The sequence below is a fragment of the Tachysurus fulvidraco genome, chromosome 2 (genome assembly GCF_022655615.1).
Source record: "Tachysurus fulvidraco isolate hzauxx_2018 chromosome 2, HZAU_PFXX_2.0, whole genome shotgun sequence".
In the NCBI taxonomy this organism is placed as follows: domain Eukaryota; kingdom Metazoa; phylum Chordata; class Actinopteri; order Siluriformes; family Bagridae; genus Tachysurus; species Tachysurus fulvidraco.
The window spans coordinates 8,134,161-8,156,541 of NC_062519.1; the positions used below are offsets into that span (position 1 = coordinate 8,134,161).

General features: G+C 35.3%; 1 protein-coding gene across 3 annotated transcripts in view; it reads right to left on the bottom strand.

Annotated features, from left to right (window-relative positions):
- Window positions 1-3,011: 3,011 nt before the first annotated feature.
- Window positions 3,012-22,381, bottom strand: part of stab1 (stabilin 1) — a 67,309-nt gene continuing 47,939 nt past the window's right edge. Inside the window, exons 61-69 of one of the 3 annotated variants that reach the window (XM_047810444.1) lie at window positions 20,023-20,156; window positions 17,179-17,341; window positions 16,964-17,070; window positions 16,098-16,217; window positions 14,930-15,079; window positions 7,757-7,864; window positions 7,173-7,328; window positions 6,062-6,169; window positions 3,012-5,942 (exon numbers count right to left, since the gene is read on the bottom strand). In XM_047810444.1, the coding sequence (XP_047666400.1) occupies window positions 5,880-5,942; window positions 6,062-6,169; window positions 7,173-7,328; window positions 7,757-7,864; window positions 14,930-15,079; window positions 16,098-16,217; window positions 16,964-17,070; window positions 17,179-17,341; window positions 20,023-20,156 (1,109 nt within the window). In that variant the 3' untranslated portion in view covers window positions 3,012-5,879. Of the gene's footprint in view, window positions 5,943-6,061; window positions 6,170-7,172; window positions 7,329-7,756; window positions 7,865-14,929; window positions 15,080-16,097; window positions 16,218-16,957; window positions 17,071-17,165; window positions 17,364-20,022; window positions 20,157-22,381 lie in introns of those variants that run through there. The other 2 variants (XM_047810445.1, XM_047810446.1) reach the window with 2 other exon arrangements.

The following is a 22,381-nucleotide window of genomic DNA, read 5'->3' on the forward strand; positions in this document are numbered from 1 at the left end:
TCATATTCAAATCATATTTGTTTCCTCTCTCTTATTTATGAATTTAGTTGCATCAATCAGCTTTGACCTGGGGATGTTTGACATACACCAGCCAGTAGTTAAAATAATAATATTTAATAATTTCTGCTTATTTTACTCAAAAACATGGCATAATTTCATGAGGTTTATTGTTTATAAAATAAATATAATAAAAAGCATAAGCGGTGTAAAGGAAGTTTTATTCACAATAAATTATGCCATGTTTTTGAGTGGTGTGTGTGTGTGTTTGTGTAGCCCGTTTTGGGTGATCAGATGGCATCTGGTAGGCAAAATAGACATTACAAGTGTAAAATGTTCACAAATGTAAGCTGATCACACAGGATGGTGATCATTGTAGAATTTTTGATTCATAAGCATTCAAGTCAATTTGACCTGGAAAAAAACAGGTTTTATTATTTACTGACATTAGAAATGATCAAAATGGTTACAAATTTGTTTTTTTACTAGAAATTTTTTTTTTGAATATTAATAAGGTTTATTATACCAAATATTACAAATATTTTTGCAAAATATGTTAATATGTTGTAAACAAGTTAGACAAAAAAAAGTTGAAAAAAAAACAGACAAGGTCAACTTGACTCTGCGCTCCTAATTTGCATAGGAATTCAGACAAGGTCTGCAGAAGGGTTAAAGGTTAATCTTGGTTTGAGAAATTTTGTAGCTGATGTCTGTATTTCTTTATGAATTCCAACCTACTGAGAAGTGAGAAGTAGTTTGCATCTTCTGGTATGGTCTCTATATTTCTTTTCTCATTCTTTTTTGAATGGTGGCTTGTATACCTTCATCACTGGCATGTGATGGTTGTCACTGCGTTTTTTGTGGTTTTCTTTACTGCTCTTACAATGTTTCTGTAATCAAATGCTCTTGTTTTTCTTGGCTGGCATGTTCAGTGTCTGGTAGTTAGTATACTAGTGACTTCTTTCTTTTTCACGACTTTCAAAAATTGTTGTATTGGCTTTGCCCAGTGCAAAAATAATTTCCTGTTCGAATACTTTTGGAGGGGCCTGTAAGAAATGTTTATTTAATAAGATATTGTTGATTAACCTTTGGGGGGCATGGTGGCTTAGTGGTTAGTACGTTTGCCTCACACCTTTGGTGGAAAATTATCCATAGTGTGTGATTGTGTGAGTGGATGAGAGTGTGTGTGTGTGCCCTGCGATGGGTTGGCACTCCATCCAGGGTGTGTCCTGCCTTGATGCCCGATGATGCCTGAGATCTGGGGCCTGCTTCCCGTGACCCGAAAAGTTCGGATAAGCGGTAGAAAATGAATGAATGAATGAATGAATGATTAACCTTCCATATAAACTGCATTTGTAACATTATTATTGTTTTGCAGTCCGACCACAATACTACAGAAAAAACACAATACAAGTAGGCTAAGAATTAACAGTTGGAAGGAGTACCAGTTGTAAAAGTTGGTAGTTGGACAATTGAAGTCTGGAGCTTTCTTGTAGGGACCTTTATGAAGTGTATTCAATTTGACAGAGTGAGATCATATGTATTAATGCATGTAAAAAGACATCTACCCTGCAGTCATACTCTATAAAGGATAGCCCTTATCCCTTATTGAAGTGGCTGCCAAGAAAATTCACAAAAAAAAACCCACAGGTGAGACAGCATCTGTCTGGAATGACTCTAAGACCAGGCAAACACCAGGCAAAATCGAAACTAGTTCAAATTATGAAAGAGAAAATTTATAAAGGACTGCTTTAAAGAAAATGAAAATTTTAGAAATTAATACTTGAATGTAAAATGTAAAAAACAAAATGTTAACAAATATATAAAATGTATTTTTTAAAAGTTACTAATTAAGAGAGAGGTTTGTCCTTTTGGTTTTAACATGAAAAAGTTTCTTTTTCTCATTAGAATCACATCATCATAACCTACCGCGTTTTTGTTTCTTATTCTTCTTTTGGAACATTTACCCCCTCTCACCGAAATGTACATGATATGCAAACTAGTTATAAATTTGGAATTTGTTATAGATTTTTCATATATTCCTCAACTGGTGCATTATAACTAGATTAAGAATATAAACCTCAATAGTAATCAAAAACTTGAACGTTTTAAACAATTAAGGCTGCAATATGCAAATAAATTCTAGGGGGAAAGAGCTTTAATTCTCCAACAGCTGGTAAACAGTGGCTATAAAATATTAAATGGGATGAATGAAATTTGAAAAATATTCTAAGGGTGTATGATCAGAAATTGGTATGGTCTCCCATAGGGTTTATAGAATCTTTTAGAGAACAAATTGTGTTTATTTTTGATTATGTAATATGCTGATTAAAACAATAGAGTTAAGACTGCACCGGCATTAAAATTTAACTGAAGAGAGTGCAGGAAGGAAACCATAACTCAGAAGCTAACGGTGGCAGACAGCTGAAGGGAGTTGGATGTTTTTGCAAAGAAAAATTCCACCTGGATAAATAACCATATTGAAACTGAATATAAGGGTCTTCTGGGTCTAAATTTAACAGTTGCACATTTGGCATCAAGACCCTGAGCTTTTTTTTACGAGTTCAAATGAGGTGAAATTGGGTGTCTTGCATTGATTTGCTAATCTTTATGTGTAACATTTATACTGTTAAATGAGTTGTATATTTAGTTATTGTATTCTCTATGGCATTTTTAGGGATATTTTGTAATGTTTACTTATGCTGTAAAAACCCACTTATCCCCATATAGTTTATTATTCATTTTCAAATGTCATTTCATTTTTGTGATTTTTCTTTTCAGGATTATTTCACGGTCAGGCCATCTGTCATTACTGGAAGAGGAAAATCAAGATAACTCATCTGTATTCAGTCTCATCAGCTCTCTGATGGTCCAAAATTAATCACTCATGTAATCGATCAAATTCAATTGCAATTCCATTTCTGTGCACAGCAAGATACAAACTGCAAATACATGTTTTTACAAAAATTTGATTCATTTTAAGCAAATGACACAATAGCTCACTATGGCTGATAGACAGATGACCAGTTAACATTTATTTTGTGTTAACAATATATTTCATTTTGTATAACGTGGTTGTCTATAGAAGGCAAGGATTTGCAGGAAACCACACTGTAATGTAGTATACAACAGAAATGGCAACTAGAAATTGCAAAAATGCCAAAAATTATATTGAAGTTAATTAACTCTGCTGAAAGCTGGGCTTCAGACCTTGCAGTTCGATAAAAGGGAATGTGGTGATGAAATGAGTGCATTTTTTTTCTTTTTTTATCCACCTTCCCTCACACTTTCTGCATGTAACCTACTTCACCATTAATCGATCTTGAGCTTTGGCTTCCAAGAATGCACTTCTCAGAAGTGTTTACCCTCTTTCTACAAAATGAGATTTTTATTCAACCTAAACAAACCTTACAAGAAAGTTGTGTTCAGTTTACTTACAAGAACAGTTCATCAGTAAATGGAGAAATAGACCATTGCTTAGAGGATGCTAACAAAATATGAATAATATACTAAGAAATCTCAAACAATATTATGCAGATTACATTGTGCTTATTAGGAGGTGTTAATTGCACCTTTTTTCATTAATGAATGCTTGTAGCTTTTTGGTTGAAGTTAGCAGAGAATATCATTACCGGATCGTGAGTGTAAGGTGGTTTTTCTTCTGAATTGTAGGTTACGACATGGAATTTATGCTGAATGGTGACAGTTCATACAAAACAAGGCTTGTTCATCGATGAGGCAATGAATGCATTTACTCAGCTGTTTCGGGTGTCTTGTTTTTTAATTAGATCTTGATAGGATTTCAACCACCTGCATCTTTTCCCGACCATTTTCATAGGTATATATAATTATTTTATAATATCTTTCTTTTTCTGGTTATTCTGGACACCAACTATTTGTCCAGATTACTAATAATACTTACTGGGTGTACACTGTACAATGGAGATGAAGGGCATGTAGAACTTGTGTTATGATGTAATGCACTGCTGAGCTTTTTATTTGTCAGATGTGTTTCAAACAGTTGGATGTAGTAACAAGTGTAATATGAGTCAAAACAGTGGCTTCAGCATTTAGATACTCCTGATAATCATACAAAGCATACAAAGAAACCAGAACCGGAACCCCTAGGTGAAAATCCGCTTACACAATACGTGAGACATGGTTGACAGCGTGAACGAGAGTGGCGAGATACAACAAGGGAAGAAGCTGGGAGAGGATGCGATGATGCGCAGCCAATCAGCTCAGATCTCATGCCGGGAACCAATCATGTGCCTGAGTGCCCATGGGTATGTACAAAGCCTCTGAGAGAGTTTCTCTCTTTGTCTGGCATCCTGGGAAACCGTTTAAATTTTTATTTTTCAATGGATATTTTAGAAAAATCAGTGATGCTCTGAGGCCGCGAAACTTGAACCGCGAAGTGGCGAGGGATTACTGTACTGGAGTCTATGTTGTTTTAATTCTGAACTTGGATTAAGAGATGTTTTGCAGACATTTGAAGATTTTATTCATAATGACTTCATCTGGGGACAAAGCTGAGCAGTTAAGGGTTAAGAAACGTAGTTTTGAGAAACTACTGACTGCAGATGCTAGTCTTAAACAAAGGATCATTCTAATGGAAATATACTACTGTAAATTACATCAGATGTCCAAGTATGCCAGAGTGTTTTTTTTTTTTATTAATATCAAAAAGCTTTATCCCTGATACATGCTAATGAATACACAAGCAGGCAAACTAATCTGCTAACTCTCTCACATTACAGCTGGAGTGTGACATTTTGGATCAGCCAAGTATTTCAGGCAGCAATCTGTTAGTGTTATGAAGTAACACATGGCCAAATGGTGATTATTAATATTGGCAGTCAGAAACACCCGAAACCGCACACTATCAAAACAGCGGGATTAGTTCTAAAGTTAACCTGAGAAACACATTCTGGCTAGTTTTGTAGGGGAAACCTTGTTATATCAAAGGGGCTTTGTTCTTAAAATAATAATGTTTGGCGATGGTGTTCTTGTGACCATCTCAAATGTACATTGACTTATTATTGCAGCAACCGAAGCAGGTTCTATTATATTTGTCAGTCTTATGGAAAACAGCAGCCTCTGTTTCTGTTTATATACAGAGTTACAGTAGAATGGTACAGTCTATAGTTGTATGGATTGACACTAGTGATCAGAGAGTTGAAATCCAATCCCAAACTTGTTATAGACCTTACGTCCAACATGGTTCTAGTACTTGACCTGGGAACTAGCAAACCTTTTTAAGAATTGGGCCACATTCCTACCACCAACAGCAAAGATCACTAAGCCAATAATTACACTACACAAGAGATCATTCTAAATAGAATTTTGGTAGCGTTAATATTAGCAGTGCTAGCATTAATATTAGATCTTCAGTGAACTGATTAATTGTTGCAATGAATTTTTTTTAAACGAATCGCAACATAAAAGCATTGACATTTTATATTACTGGCAGTTGTGTAAATATCTGACAATTCTATGACTATGAAATAATGCCAGTCTATTCCAATAAGGTCAGTTATAATTGGAAGCAGCAGATTTTTGGTTTTGGATTCAAACCATTTTACTGGATGAGATCTTACAATGGACAAGTTTGAAAAATGGCAGACTGAGAAACCATTGAGTAAGAAGCTTAACCATCAACTACTGAGCTCTGTTCTTGCACTGTATTCGGTCTCATGAACATCAGTTTGGATAAACACAACTATAAATGTAATATAACTCATTGTTCTAAATCTTCAAGCTTTGGGTGTCTTAATTAATGAACATAGCTGAAGGGCAAAGGTTAAGGCACAACATGCTTACAGGAAATGTTTGTCAAATTCTGATTAAAACATTGATTTTAAAAACTGGAATTCTGAGTGCTAGTCCATGAGGTTTGGTGTGTCTGCTGCAACCGATGCAGGTGATTCACATTGTTCTCCTTCCTAAAACAAAGTGAAAAATGCAAATGTAAGGGTTAACTTAATCAAATTCATGTTTCATTTAAATCAGGTGTTTTATATGAAATGTTTAATAGTCTGTGCTAAGACGTGTGAGCAGATACCCCAAATGGCTCAGCAAATGCCCTGTATCCACTGTATAAAGGGTTTGGGATGGACACAATAGCGGGATTGGCACTGGTCTTAGTGGACGTACCGTCTTCATCATCATTCTGTTAATAGAAAGTTCACAATAATAAGTTAAGTCAATCTAACAGAAATCCTACATCTGACCATCTTTTTCTAATAAAACATATCAAAGTTTATATTATCAGCCATGGCTTTTTATGTTGATTTTATCCTTTGGATTTCTCTCATTAGATATTGGCCCGTCACCTCATGACAGGCATCTAGCATAATCAAAGAATAAAAAATTTGATACACAACAACATAGTGAACATATTTGTGGTTTCTAAGTACAATTCTGTAATGAATAAAAGCATATTTATGCCAGGACATTGAACGTAACATCTTTCTCAGTTTATATGTAGTCAGATGTGATTTGTGTTAGCTGGGTTGAATGTAGCACCATTGAGTCACTTAAGAATTTAAGTGTTGTTCTTTATTTCAGTTCTAGTTTTTCAATGCAAAATATACAGTACTTGCTGGATCAGGACTGTGAAATTCAGCTCATTTTAACTTAGCAGAAGTGCCAGCTGATCTTTAGAAATGTTCGATACAGCAATAAACCAGCAATAAACATTCCTACAATGTCTGTCTAATATCTAATATCGTGATAATAAGTTTTATGCAAAAGCACCTTTCTTGTCTTACATGATTACTACATTCTATTAATGACAAAGTATCGTGAGGGGTTTGTATTAATTTGGGGGTTTGTAACATTGAAGAGAAAGATTGAATATTATCTGGTTAACATTTATTAATTGAAACATTGTAAATAATATTCATATTATTATTATTATTTACAATGATGCCTTATGGATACTGAAACAACCTTATGGATACTGAAACAATATATTCCCCAAAAATGTAATGATATTTTAGCTGCAAGTTTCTGTAGCTACATTTTTCCTTAAATATATACACAGATTTAAAATATTAAAATATAAAATCCCACTGAATCAACAACATTCATTTTGTCTTCCCTGGAAACTACTTCAGATTGTTTATAATGTATTTGATATCTGTTTTATTCATTTATGGAAACACACTTGCCTTAAAATATTGGAAGCTAAAGGGATCATTCTTATGTCTCAGGAAATAATATGCCACACCAGCAATAACGCCTCCAATAAAAATAACGATCAATACAGCAGTCACAGTGGGTGCGCTGGACTGCGAGTGGACAGCTGAAGGTGTTGGAGGGGTCACCTGGAAAAAAAAATCAAAACATCCAATAAAATTTTTTTTTAAAAATCCCATTTTTTCCCGTTACTATAAATGGGCTTTATAAATAACCAATATAATGTAATAAATGAAAAGTGATTAAAATAATCATATAATCATTATTGTTCCATCTGTAAATCCATGTGCTAAAATATGATCATTTTATTCCAAATGTTTTAAAACCACCAGTATTTATGTTAATGAAATCTTCACATTTAGATTAAAGGTAGTCACTAATAGCCCTTAACACTTAACCCTTATCTGCTCAGTTGTGGGATTGAATTGGATTCTTTCTCACTTTGCAGGTTGCTTTGCATGGATCTGCATAATGAATAACTGTACAGTTCATAGACAATAAAATCTGTAATAGCTGGCCCAAAACTCGTTTTAAAAGAAAATATATGAACACTCACAGGAGGTGCTTTGATCGGTCCCTCAATTATGTGGATCAGACCATTAGTGGCTGGAATATCCCAAATTAAAATCATCCGTTTATTGACCAATTTTACTGGTGGAGAATCCTGTAGAAATAAACCAGAATTAATCCATAAGCATAAAGCTTTCAGTTTTTTAGTTTTTTTTTTTAGGTTTTTATCCTGGTTATCCAATTTCCTCACACTACTAAAATTTATGGGAGCCTGAAGGTCAGAAGTTTTTGGGACAAAGACCAGCTCTTAACATGAGAACACACACTCACCTTATTTGAAACACTGGTATATCGACTCATTTATGCAGTTATCCATTTAGGCAGAAGCACGTTTAAAATCGTGCTGTAAAAAGACCAAGTCATTTTTTCTATTCATTATCTGTCCAGTTTTGTTGATTCAGTGCTGATAATAGACCTAGATCATTAGTCTTAGCTGACAAGAATGGAACCCAATGTGACCTGTTGTAGCCTGTCTACCTCAAAGACTGATATTTTGCGCATGCTGAGATAGTTTTCTGCTCAGCATGGCTGTAAAGAGTGGTTATTTGAGTTACTACTGTATATCCTTCCTGGCAGCTCAAACCTTTTTAACAAGGAACTTCCACCCACAGAAATGTTGCTACCTCAATGTTTTTATTTATTTATGTATTTATTGTTGTTTTTTAATAATATAAGTTAAAATGAGATTCTAAGTTTAGAATCTAAATTCTAAAGATTGTACTATAGTGTAATTGACTATACAGCAGGCAAGCCTACATTTTGTTTTGTTTTTTCAGTAGTAGGTAAGCTAAGGAAGCTTTTTCCTATGGTAACTTCAACTTAACTGAACGTTGCTAGCATTAAATTTAAATAAACTGTATGTTTGAAATAATCAGATTATTTGTGATCCTGCATGTGCATTCTTACAGGATAATATTTCAAGAACCTTCCTCTCAGAATCCCTTACATTCTTTTTACTGAGAAACAGCCTTCATGCTTAAGTCATTTGCTCTGGTATTTCCTCAAGAACTAAGGCTGCTGGTATTCGACTTTGAGCATCAGAGTTGTGTATCTTACTATTTATGAAGCGTGTATGTCAAACATATGTTCAATAAATGGCCAAAAATATGTTGACACCTGGACTTCACACCTATGCAAGCTTGTTGGACCTCCCATGCCAAAACCATGGCGTTGTACCAGACTGATGTGACTGACAAGAGGCATACATTCTGGCTTACATTCAACAGTTCAAGTCCCTTCAAGGTGTTCACTGAGGTCAGGACAGGGCTCTCTGCAAATAACTGGGGTGCCTTCACCCAAAACTATATAAACAATGTCTGTATGGACCTTACTTTGTGCACAGAGGCACAGTCATGGTGGAACAGGGCCTTCCCCAAAGTGTTGCCAGTTGGGAACATACAAATATTTTAAATTTCTTTGTATGCTATAGCATTAACATTACTCTTCAAGGGAAAAAAGGGGGCTTAAACTGCAAAGCAAAGTCACAGACCATTATCCCTCCTCCACCAAACTTTTCTTTTGCATCCCTGTAGGTAGGCAAGGCAAGGCAAGGCAAGTTTATTTGTATAGCACATTTCATACACAGAGGTCATTCAAAGTGCTTTACATAGAAATTAGAAAACAGTTTATAAAAGAGAAAAAAAAATAAGAAACACACAATAAAATCATAACAAAAACAAATAACAATTAAATAAAATAAATGTGATTTTAATAAAAACAGTTTAAAATATGTTAAAAACAATAAAACAGGAGTAAAAGTGATTTGGATAAAAAGTGCAGTCAGTGTGAAGCAGCACAGTGCTCATTCAGTAAATGCAGAGTTAAACAGATGTGTTTTTAATCTTGATTTAAAAGTGTCTACTGTTGAAGCACATCTGATCTATTCTGGAAGCTGATTCCAGCTATAGGTGGCGTAATAACTAAATGCTGACGCACCTTGTTTTGAGTGAACCCTTGGTATCTCTAACTGACCTGATCCTAATGATCTGCGTAGTCTGCTTGGTTTATATTCAAATAGCATATCTGTAATGTATTTCGGTCCTAAGCCATGAAGTGATTTATAAACGAGTAACAATACTTTAAAATCTATTCTAAATGTAACTGGAAGCCAGTGTAAGGACCTGAGGACTGGAGTGATGTGCTCAGATTTTTTGGTTCTGGTCAGAATTCTGGCAGCAGCGTTCTGTATGAGCTGCAGCTGTCTGATGGTCTTTTTGGGGATCCCAGTATGGAGTCCATTGCAATAATCCACCCTGCTGGTGATGAAAGCATGAATAATTATTTCTTAGTCCTGTCTTGAGACAAAACATCTAATTCTGGCTATATTTCTGAGATGGTAGTAAGCTGATTTGCTTATCGCTTTCACATGACTACTGAGATTAAGGTCAGACTCTAAAATTACACCGAGATATCTGACTTTATTTTGTGTCTTTAGACCCCTAGAGTCAAGGTGTGTGTTAACCTTGAGAGTTTCATCTTTATTTCCGAATACAATGACATTCGGTTTTGTCTTTGTTTAACTGGAGGAAGTTTTGACGCATCCAACTGTTAATTTCATCAGTGCACTTACATAGAGAGTCAATGGGGCTGTAGTCATTAGGGGACAGGGCTAAGTATATCTGGGTGCCATCTGCATAGCTGTGGTAAGCAATTTGGTTCTTTTTCATTATCTGACCAATTGGGAGCATATACAAATTATGTATGCAGTGCAAGAATTGAGCCCTGTGGGACTCCACATGTCATGGAGGACCACTCAGATTTATGGTTACCTATGTTCAAATAGTAAACTCTCCCTTTTAGGTATGATTTAAACCATTTGAGGACCATCCCAGAAAGCCCTACCCAGTTTTCCAGTCTATGTAAGAGTATGGTGTGATCTACCGTGTCAAAGGCAGCACTAAGATCTAGTAACACAAGCACTGATATTTTACCTGAATCAGAGTTTCTTTATGAGCACTGTCTCTGTGCTATGATGCTGGCGGAAACCAGAGTGAAAATTGTCCAGATAGCCATTTGAGTTTAAGAATTTGTTCAGCTGATTGAAAACAACCTTTTCAATGATCTTGCCTATAAAAGGAAGATTTGAGATTGGTCTGTAGTTGCTAAGTATGGTTTTGTCTAGGTTACTCTTTTTTAGGAGAGGCTTAACAACTGCCGTTTTTAGGGACTCTGGAAAAGTGCCTGTGAGCAGAGAGGTATTTACTATTTTTAAGAGGTCAGTTTCTAAGCAGTTAAGTACCTTTTTGAGAAAGGATGTGGGGAGGGTGTCAAGGCTGCAAGTTGATGCCTTAAGATGTTGTACTGTTTCTTCCAGGGTTTTTATATCAATTATGTCAAATTCTGAGAAAATGACAAATTTTTGAGGTTGTTGTAGTGAGGTCTGACTGACCACATTACAATATGAGGCCGTATTGATTGCCATTCTGATATTACTGATTTTCTCAGAGAAAAAGGTTGCAAACTCATTGCATTTGTTGTCAGAGAGCATTTCACTAGGAACTTGATTTGGGGGGTTTGTTAGTGTCTCTACAGTAGCAAAAAGAGTGCGAGTGCTGTTTATGTTGTTGTTTATAATGTTTGAGAAGAAGATCTGTCTAGCTGTGCCTAATTCTACATTGAAAGCATGAAGACTGTCCTTATAGATGCTATAATGTACTTCAAGTTTTGTTTTCCGCCACATACGTTCAGCTTTTCTGCATGTTCTTTTCATGCTCTGTACCGCTGTTGTGTTTCTCCGAGATGCTTTAGGTCTGCCAGTGATCATCCTGACCTTTACTGGAGCTATACCATCAATAACATCTTTAACTTTTAAGTTAAAATTTTCAAGGAGAACATCAACAGAGTCTGCTGATATGTTTGGCAACATTGATATAGTATTCCTAAATACCTCACTGGTGTCTTCATTTCTGAACCTTTTTTTGACATAGACAGATCTAGCATCAGTGGCAGGACAGATCAATAAATCAAAGTAAACACAGAAATGGTCAGATAGCGCTTCATCCTTGATAACAGTGGATGGAATGTTTAGACCCTTGCTAATGAGCAGATCAAGAGTGTGTCCCCTATTGTGTGTAGAACCTTGCACATGCTGGGTCAGATCAAAAGTGTTTAAAACATTTAACAGTTCAATTGCAGTATTGTTTTCTGCATTGTGTATATGAATGTTGAAATCTCCAGCAATAACAAAATAATCAAATTCAGAGGAGATTGTTGATAAAAGTTCATGTGAATTCATCAACAAAAGTTGGGGTGTATTTGGGAGGCCTATAAATAATTGTAAACAGAATGCGTGGTGTACCTTTTACAGCAATACACAAATATTCAAAAGACTGGTAATCACCAAGTAATACTTGCTTGCATTGAAAGGCATCTTTGAATAAAGCAGCTATTCCTCCACCTCTTCTAACAGCTCTACAGACAATTATAAAAGTAAAGTTGGGTGGGGCTGATTCATTGTGGACTGTAGCGCTGCAGCTGTCATCTAACCAGGTTTCATTTAGAAACACGAAGTCCAGGTTGTTAGTGGTGATAAGATCATTAACTAAAAATTAATTGTTCTTTAATGAACGGATGTTCAGAAGTGCTAATTTAACAGTAACTGGTTTTGGTCCTGTATCCATCTCAGAATGACGTCTTAAAGGCAGTAGGTAGTGTTCTCTTGGCATCTGACAAACCCAGATTTGTCCATCAGACTGCCAGATAGTCACCCCAGAAAATACATTTCCATTACACCACTTCAGGCAATGTTTGGCATTAGTGATCTTAGGTTTTCTTGCAGCTGCCAGGGCATAGAGACCCATTTTATGAATCTCTTGATGCATGCTGATATTTCAGAGGCAGTTTGTCACTCTGGAGTGAATGATCACTTCACACTTTGTCCCAGTATTTTTGTCCCAGTCTCAGTTTGCTTGGTCTATCGCTTAATGGATAAGGAGTTGTTGCTCTTAGAGGCTTTCTTTAACAATAATAGTATTTAACATTGACCAGGGCAGAGCTAGCAGGGGAGACATTTCACTATCTAATTTGTGGCAAATTTGTCTCCTTAGCACAGCCCGTTTTATTGCTCAATGTTATTCTATGGAGGATCGTATGGCTATAGTATATACAGTATTATACAGTAGCTCAAATCTAAGTGGATCTCCACAACAGCCAATGGAAATGGAGGGTGGGGATGAAAAAAGAAAATACAGGAACTAGAAAAATAGTCATTCTTCAAACAAAACCCTCAAACCTTTGGTGGGACCATATTTTCCTAAACACATTCCAATCTTAGACAGTTTCTTGGTGAATTTCAAAACATACATTGGCACTAGACAAAATAGGCACAAGCTGCAGCATTTCCAGGTTTTGCTAACACATGCAAAAACACCAGTATAGCAAGTGCTTACATATGAGTTTGGGCAGTATGATTCCAATCAATATTATGTGAGATTCTATAGTATACTATGATATACATATATAAATCTGTGTGTGTGTGTGTGTGTGTGTGTGTGTGTGTGTGTGTGTGTGTGTGTGTGTGTGTGTGTGTGTGTGTGTGTGTGTGTGTACATGTGTATGTGTGTGTGTGTGTACGTGTGTATTCATGTGTGTGTGTGTGTGTGTGTGTGTATGTGTATGTGTGTGTGTGTACGTGTGTGTGTGTGTGTATGTGTGTGTGTATGTGTGTGTGTGTGTGTGTGTGGATGTGTGTGTGTTTATGTGTGTGTATGTGTGAGTGTGCATGTGTGTGTGTGTGTGTGTGTGTGTGTGTGTGTGTGTGTGTGTGTGTGTGTGTGTGTGTGTGTGTGTGTGTGTGTGTGTGTGTGTGTGTGTGTGGAATAGTACAATGCAATCATGTGGAAAAATTAGGAAACCCCATAAAAGCCTGTGTTTTTTAATATTGGAAGATTCAAGTAATATAACTGAACAAATAAAACCAATGAAAATCATCAATTTTTGATGCTTCAGAAGATTGTTGATGCTTAATTATGTTTAATTATCATGGGAGGTGTGCAAGGAGGAAACCTTTGCTGTCTAAGAAAAATGTGAGGGCAAGACTGAAGCTTGCCAAAGAACACAGAGACAAAGGCCAAGACTTCTGGAATCATGCACTTTGGACAGAGTCTTAAATTGAATTATTTGGTGACCATAACAGAGGGCGCGTTTGGTGTGAACCAAATACAGCATTTCAGAAAAGAACCTCATTATCAACTGTGAAACATGGAGGTGGAAGTGTTATGGTTTGGGGATGCTTTAATGCAGCAGGACCTGACCAGCTCATCATCATAGAATCCACTATGAATTGTACATTGTATCAGAAGGTCCTTGAGAAACATGTGAGACCATCTGTCAAAAAAACTGAAGCTGAAGTGGAACTGAACCTTGAAACATGGCAATGACCTAAAACATAAAAAAATGGAGAATTCTGGAATGGCCAAGTCAAAGCCCAGATCTAAATACTATTGCGATTCTTTGAGTGATTTGAAAAGGACTGTGCATGCAAGAAACCCCTCAAGCATCACACAGCTGAAAGAATTCAGCATTGAGGAGTGAGGGAAACTTTTTTCAAGTCAATTTGAGAAAGTGGTACATGGCTACAAGAAAAGTCTCATTGAGGTTATTTTAGCTAAAGGGGGAAACACTAGCTATTAGGGCAAAATACTTTTTTCCTCAGTTGAAATACTAATTTTTCTTGTTTTCACTTATTAATCAAAAGAAATCAAAATTTTTGTTGTTTATATGCAATTACATCAATTTCAACTACAGGTACAAAATCAGAAATTGACATGTTGACGTTTCTTAATAAAGAACTGACTATTTAATGGGGTGTCCTAATTTTTCACATGACTGTATATGTATGTATATATATTTATGTATCAAAAATTCTGTCATTGTACAGTGGATATAAATGTGGAAATATTATGTGGAATTCTATGTGGAAATTCAAGTGAAAACTAATAGAAATGCCTTATTGGGAATTGAAAAATAAAAATAAACAATAACTTGGTTACATAAGTGTACCTGTCTCTTAAAGCACAAACATTTCTACAAACTTAAAAACATACATTCAATTTTGTGTGCTCATTGCTAATTATTGATACAGAACAATTGCAGTTTCAGTAAAACACTTTTTTTTTTTTTTTTTTACAGTTCATATATAGAACATTAAATTTGCACTTACCTCAGCTTCTGTTTGGTTGTTTGTTGCTATTACAACTTTAAGATTATAACCCAGCTGAGATAAGATTGCTGTGTTGTGTTTCAGATCTTCATAGTAGTGAAGGCTGTTGTTTGAGGATACGTGATATTCCATATCCCTAATTGACAGAGTCTGAAAATATAGTGGATAAGCAGGTTACAAGTAAATAAGTGTAGAAGTATGAATATAAATTAAGCATCATCAGGTATGGGATGAAAATACTATCCTAAAGTGATGGAATTATGACAGGGAAGTGGTAGCAGAGTGGTAAGGTGTTGGACTACTGACGAGAAAGTCATGAGTTCAAATCACAGGACCAACACCAAGATGCCACCACTGGGCCCTTGACCCTTTATTGCTCAGTTGTAAACATGAGATACATGTAAGTTGCTGTAAATGCAGTAGTAGAAGTCCAGTACAATACAAATATTATTATAATAATACATATAAATATTATTATAGTATCTAGATCTTGTGACATCTGACCTTCTGATCACTGAACCTGGCAATCTATCAGCACTTGCAAACATAAACTATATAACTAATACATAGGCAAGAGACTGTTTGAGTAAACACAGGCATGTGATAGGTAGCACGGAGGTTATGTTCGAGGTGTCACTACTTATTTATTTTTTGTTTATAAATAAAATCAGGCTTTGTATTTATGAAGTTTTGCTGAAATATTTAAACCAAACCAAATATTTCCTCATATTTTTGGACTCTCTCTCTCTCTCTCTCTCTCTCTCTCTCTCTCTCTCTCTCTCTCTCTCTCTCTCACATCCATCTGTACTCAACAAATATAAATGTACTGAGTAGCGTTCACTAATCATATATATATTTTTTTTAATTCTTATTCATATTCTTATGCAAATAGTTCACTGATTAGTGACTTTTATGTCTATTTTTTTCCTTACAGAGTCTTATGCAAGCTTCAGGTAAGGTCTTTGTCTGCACTACCTACCTCTGCATATAGAGGGAATTGTTACAATCCTACACTAGATATAAAGGACAATGCTTGCTGATATAATTGGGATTTAAAAAAATGATTTTGGGACCCTCCTGCCATTGCAGATAAGATTCTTCACCTTCAGTTACCACAACCCACGTTTGTTACCACATAATTCAGTTTATTTGCTGAAAGACTGCTGACCTCATTAGCAGAAAATCCAGCGTTATGTGGCACAAAAAGTGTTGTGTTTGATGAACTTGTTGACAGGAGATTCAAGAGCTTTTTCCCCTCCTCAGTCACCTCTGCATGCTTCACTAACATCTGACAGAGAATTGGATAGAACATTAATAAAAAAAAATGCATTTCTAAGATAGAGAAAGTTTTAAAAAATGTAATGTCATGTCAATGTACAGTGGATATTTGTCAAATTCAAGTGAATAGAAATGCTATAGCGGGAAATGAAAAACAAAAATAACCAAAAACTTGGCGGCATAAATGTACCTGTCTCTTAAACTCTAATACTTGTTAAAGCACTTTCCAACATTCAGACCTTTTTGGACAGTGTCTACAACTATTTTATGCTCCAGGTCGTTCAGTTCGATCAGTAAGGGGAACCGTTCTGAAGACATTAAACCGTTCTGAAGACTTTTCATTAAACAGTGGCCTATTGCTTTTAGACGCAGGAAAAGGTGTCAAGAAAATACTACAAACAAATCCTACAACTGGCAGGTTAATCAGTATAACTTTTTTCATGACAGCTATATGATAACTACTTTTAAACACAAGTCCAAATGTGATTGGTTATTTCTGTGACATGTCCTGTTATAAAAGGGTGTGTCAAAATCACGTCATTGTTGCATAAATTGTGTTTTTTTTTTCCTCCTAAAATGTTTCTATTTGTTTTCCTGTGAATTTATTGGTTCCATTACATTATTTATCTTGGATTCTTTTTAATAGTGCTCTGTCATATTATTTTATTTTTGGATGGAAGATGGAAGAAATACAAAGTACAAAACCTGTATACTGATTCACTATAAAGAAATTAATATTATGTTAATATTACTTACAGAGTAAAACACTGAGAAGTTTGAATGGGTAGCGAGGACAGAGACAAGATTGCCGTTACAGAATTCTCCATCGCCAACATATCCAAATCCACATTCACATGTTACCTCTAGAAATGCAAGAGGAAAATTAGTTTCAAATGCTAAAAAGAATAATAATAATGAAGAATTTTGAACTTCAGGCTTTATTAAATTTATGCCATACATTTAAAAATGACCTTTTATTCTGTAGCAGTACGCATCATAAGGAGTGTTTTCATCAGGATCCTTGTACTGGATTATACCCACTTTATTGTCACCACAATTGGCAGATGGAAAGCGGATTGGATAACCAACTTTTTTCCCATCAATCCATCCAGCAACACACAAGTGCATACCCAACTAGTTGGAAAACAAGATGCAACTGTCAGGGTATCAAAAGCAAAAATCATAAGAGTTTCTATGTGCCTAAGTAATATAATAAAAAATAATATTTTCATGAGTCTCACAGATTTATTGACACAAGTCAGAAAATAAATCAGATTTCTTTGTAAAAAAAAAAAAAAAAAAAAAAGTTTTCAAAATCAGACAGCTTTTTCACAAAGATACTGGCCTGGTAATATTTATTTAGGAGGTTTATTTCTATTTTAATCCAAATCTAAGGTTTATTAGACATATAGAGGGAGTATAATTCTTCATTGAATACTTCACCGGTGATTTAGAATTCATTTTTGGGTGTATGCAGTAAAAAGTTGCAATAATATGCACTGTTTGTGACCATTGGTCTCACGTTTTTAAGACCTATTTTTATTCCATTGAATTTGGCGACTATTTTCTTGCTTGTATGTATTTCTAGTGGGGTTTAACTAAAAACTGTTCTATTTTTTATGTCAATGACGGATTTTATTGTATTTTATTTGTACTACTTTATTTAACTATATAACTTTACAGTAACTAACGTCACTGCCTACATTTAGTAACAATAGCAAACCATGAACTACAGATATATATACACAGCTCTGGAAAAAATTAAGAGAACACTCAAAATTTTCTTTCATCAGCATCTCTAAATTTATGGCAGCCATTCCATTCCAGTGACAGGTTGCTTCTATCCTAATCAATCTGCAGACATTAGAAAGAACAAAGCTACAGACCAGCAGAGGGTGAAAAGGACTCTCCTCTGACCTTGATCACTGCAAACACAATTGAATGTCACTCAACAACTGTAGGATTCATTCAGTGAAGAAAGAAGAAAGGCAAAAAGGAAGGCAAAAGGCAACTAGGGTGAAGTCCACAGCGAGGACAATTTGAAACAGGATCCAAGAGGCAGGGCTGAAGTCATGCAAAGCTAGAAAAAAATCCTTCATCGGGGAAAAGCAAAGAAGAGCCATAAGGTTTGGGCTGTAGAGGACTAGAGTAAGGTCTTCTCTGATTAGTCTAATTATCAGCTTTGCCCAACACCTGGTCCTCTAATGGTAAGAAGGAGACCTGGAGAGTCCTTCAAGTCAGTGGCTCGCACCCACTGTGTAGGATCAGTGTTCTAGGGGTGCTTTAGCAAGGCTGTGAAGGGCACATGAATCAAGCCACATACAAGGTTGTCTTGGAAGAAAACTTGCTTGCTTCCTTCTGCTCTGACAATCTTCCAACTTTAAAAATACTGTAGTTTTTGCTGGTGTGCCAGCAGGTTTAGTCCTGCTGGAAAAAGGTATGGATACTCTGGTCATAGCCAGCCCAATCTCCAGACCTGAACCACACTGAAAACCTCTGGAATGTGATCAAGATAAAGATGGATGGTCACAAGCCATCAAACAAAGCTGGGCTGCTTGAACTGTGTGAAATCTTTTATCAGTGTGAAGGTTTGGTGGAGAGCATGACAAAACACAGAAAGGCTGTGATTGAAAATCATGGTCATTCCACCAAATGTTTCTTTTTTAACTTTTCCTATATTAAAACTTTAGGACTTGTGGTGCTATTGAAAACATGCTATTAAGCATGCTATTTTTAACCAGTTGTCATTTTTTGCAAATAAATGCTCTAAATGATTATTTATTATTTAAAATTATGTATTTATTTATTTATCTATTTATTTGGATTTTTTAAAAAGACATAGTAAAACCAGATAAACTGATCATTTTGCAGTGGTTTCAATTCCTTCCAGAGCTGTACATCAGAAGTAATTTTATAGTAACAAAATAAGTAATAACACATGTATGAACTGACATTTACTAAAACTTGCTATTCAATCTCAGTTGTTACTTTTCCCAGTTAACTGTAAACATTTTATTTATTGATTGTATGAACTTTTGCCTAGGCAGGTTTTGATAATTTAATATAATTGTTTTATTATCTAAAAAATAATCAACGAAATATGAACATTTTATGGCAGTATTTTTAAGATGAGATGTTAGAGATAATGTCAATTCAATTCTGACTGATTTCTTCAGCCTGATGAGACAAGGTTGCCATGTCTGCAGGTGCAAGGAAATGGGCTTTACTTATCTTAAAGGCCCCAGGAGCCTGGGTGAAAACAGAGAGATTGGCTAGATTATGTGACCTTGCTTACCAGGTGTAAGAAAATAATTGGAAGACAGACATAGTTTAGACTTGCAGAAGCCACTGTTAGCCTTCACTAAATCACCCTTTTATTAATCAAGAAATTCCTAAATCCCTCTGCACAAAGTATCATCAGTGAAGTGTATATTTTTACTTGATAAATAATCTTTATATTTTTATGTTATGACAGTTTTAATATATATCAAGACAAACTTCTCTTTTTAGGACAGAACCATAGCTGATATTCTCTGAATACTAACATAGTTATTTTTGTAGTTTGCATTTTATGTGTGTCTATAATTATTAAGTGATTTTACATAAAGTATATGCATGCAACATTTAGGAGTATGCATGATGATATATTGAGTATGTAAATTTATTGTGAGTATAAAAATGCATGTATGAATGCTAAAAATGTATGGATGCTGATCTATTATGTTTTGCCAGTAAAGAATGTTCCTGAACCTTTCATCCAAAGAAGTTGAAAGATTTTACATTTGGTGCCAGTAATTTGAGTAAAGCTGGTTTACCTGTTGGGCATCAGAGAGCTGTTTCAGAGTAGCGAGCATGGCTCCATCAGCTTTGCAGGCAGCCTCTGCTGTGCTGTAGTTCATCTTATATTTCCCAGCTGATGATCTCAAGTGGAAGACACCTGCTGTTTTGGCTGAATAAAAGATTTTCATTGCATACAATTAAAACTAGGTGTTGTGTATATGTGTAATATGTGTTTTGCTATATAATTTTTAAACAGGGATGTTATTAAATGCCAGATTACATGGCCATAGTCTGAAAATGTAGTGTATTATTCAGATAAGGAAAGAATGTGAACCATAACCCTAGTAAACATTCAATCAATGTATGCATACTGGTTTGTCTAATTCTAAAGATTACTTTCTCAGATTCAAATTCGCTCAAATAGTGAGGTATCATTAGCACTTTATAAAGATTGCACAGACTGGCCATGAACCATTTATGTATTCACTGGAAACAACAGATGGTCAATAATCTCTGAGGAAGATGATGTTCAGATAAGATTTGTAAGCACCCCAAGGACAGATTGAACCTGTTAACCTTGTAAAGTCTCATATAATGAATCCTTGAAGTCCACGGAATGGGAAGGACCATTTCACTGGCTGCATAGCAGAGGGAGCATTGCAAAGCACAGTCTGAGGTACCTTCTTGAACTCATGTTCTTGTCTCTCCTTTGTACAAAAGGTCAAGTTTTGAAGCATGAAGCATTTTTTCAGATGACACCCCAATGGATTTGATCTAACATAATAATAAGTATTCTGCAATTCATGTAGAAAAAAATTTCAGATTCTTTGCTCTTTACTCTACTTCTGCTTCACTTAAGTTTGTCTTGTTCATATCCTTTTCAACGGAAACCAGAAAATGTAAAATATTTACAGTGTGGTTCAAAGGCCTACTAGTGAAAATGCTTTTTCACTAGTAGGCCTTTGAACCACACTGTAAATATTTTACATTTTATTAGTGACCATATACTGGAAGAGAAAATAAAGGAGGAGGGGTGGGAATAATGAGCACATTTCTTTTGCACCCATAGGCCAATATACCCTATGGGTTGCTTCTTAGATAACATTAAATAATTAATATATGCTCACTAAGCAAGCTCTGATTTTTTTTTACCCTTCAGTAATGAAGACTTCATTTGATATATAAAAAATATATATATAAATAAAAAATACATATATGAATGAAAGAGTCTGCTCACGATCCAAAACATACAAACTCATCGGTCAAGCATGTTGGAGGTAGTGTCATGGCTTGAGCTTGCATGGCCGCTATTGGAACCGACTCGTTAATCTTTACTGATGAATTAACTCATGACATTCAGCAGGATGAATCAAGAAGACAACAAAAACAGACTGTCTGCCAATTTATAAAGACATAATTGATCTAATAGGGAGGAACTTCATCATGCAAGGTAATGACCCAAAACTACCAGATCCCCAACTCAACAAATAACTTCATCAGGAAAAAACTGGAAGGCTTTAGACTTTTTTTTTAGTCAATCACCAGACTTTAACGCAACTGAGTAGCATTTTACATGTTAAAGAGGAGACTGAAGAGAGAAAACCCCCAAAACAAACAACACAATGATGCTGCAGTACAAGCCTGGAAAAGGTCAAGGTTCTATGTTGTTTAACACAGCTAGATGTAAATGTCAGGAAATGAAAGCTGCAATTCTGATCTGTATTTTCAAATTCATCTTTTGATCAAACTAAACTGTTTTCAGTATGAAACTAAAACAAAGAAATTGGTTGTGTTGTTCCAGTAATTTTGGAGGTGACTGTATATGACCCGTTATGATCTTGTTCCTTTTTATTCTGTTTTTCTTCCCCTGTCTAGTGTGTTTGCTGATAACCTGACCTTTTGCCTGTTCTTTATTGTCTCACATTTTACAATACCCGAGTCTTAGGAAGAAACAGTCCTGTTTCCATTTATTCACTACAGACATAAAGTGTTTACTACTTCTGAGTCATCTAATCTCTCACTGATCATATTTAGAAAATGAAAGAATCCAGAGTAAGAATGTCAAAGCTATTACAGGCAATTCTGTGATATTATCAAAATGCACACATTCAGAATGCAGGAATACTTATTGGATTAACATAACAACAACTTAAACCAACATAAGATATCATATGGTGTTTACGTGAACACGTATATAATGTGGTAACTTCCAAAAACAGACAGTGTTCTGATTATTAGTCTACACACACACACACACACACACACCTATTGATATACAGTATGATGGATCAGGTTAACTAGAGGCCAACTATAAAAACCTATTCTATTACACTCCACAAATTAGTACCAATTTCACTGGTAATCTTGCCTACATAATGAGCAAAAAACTGGTAA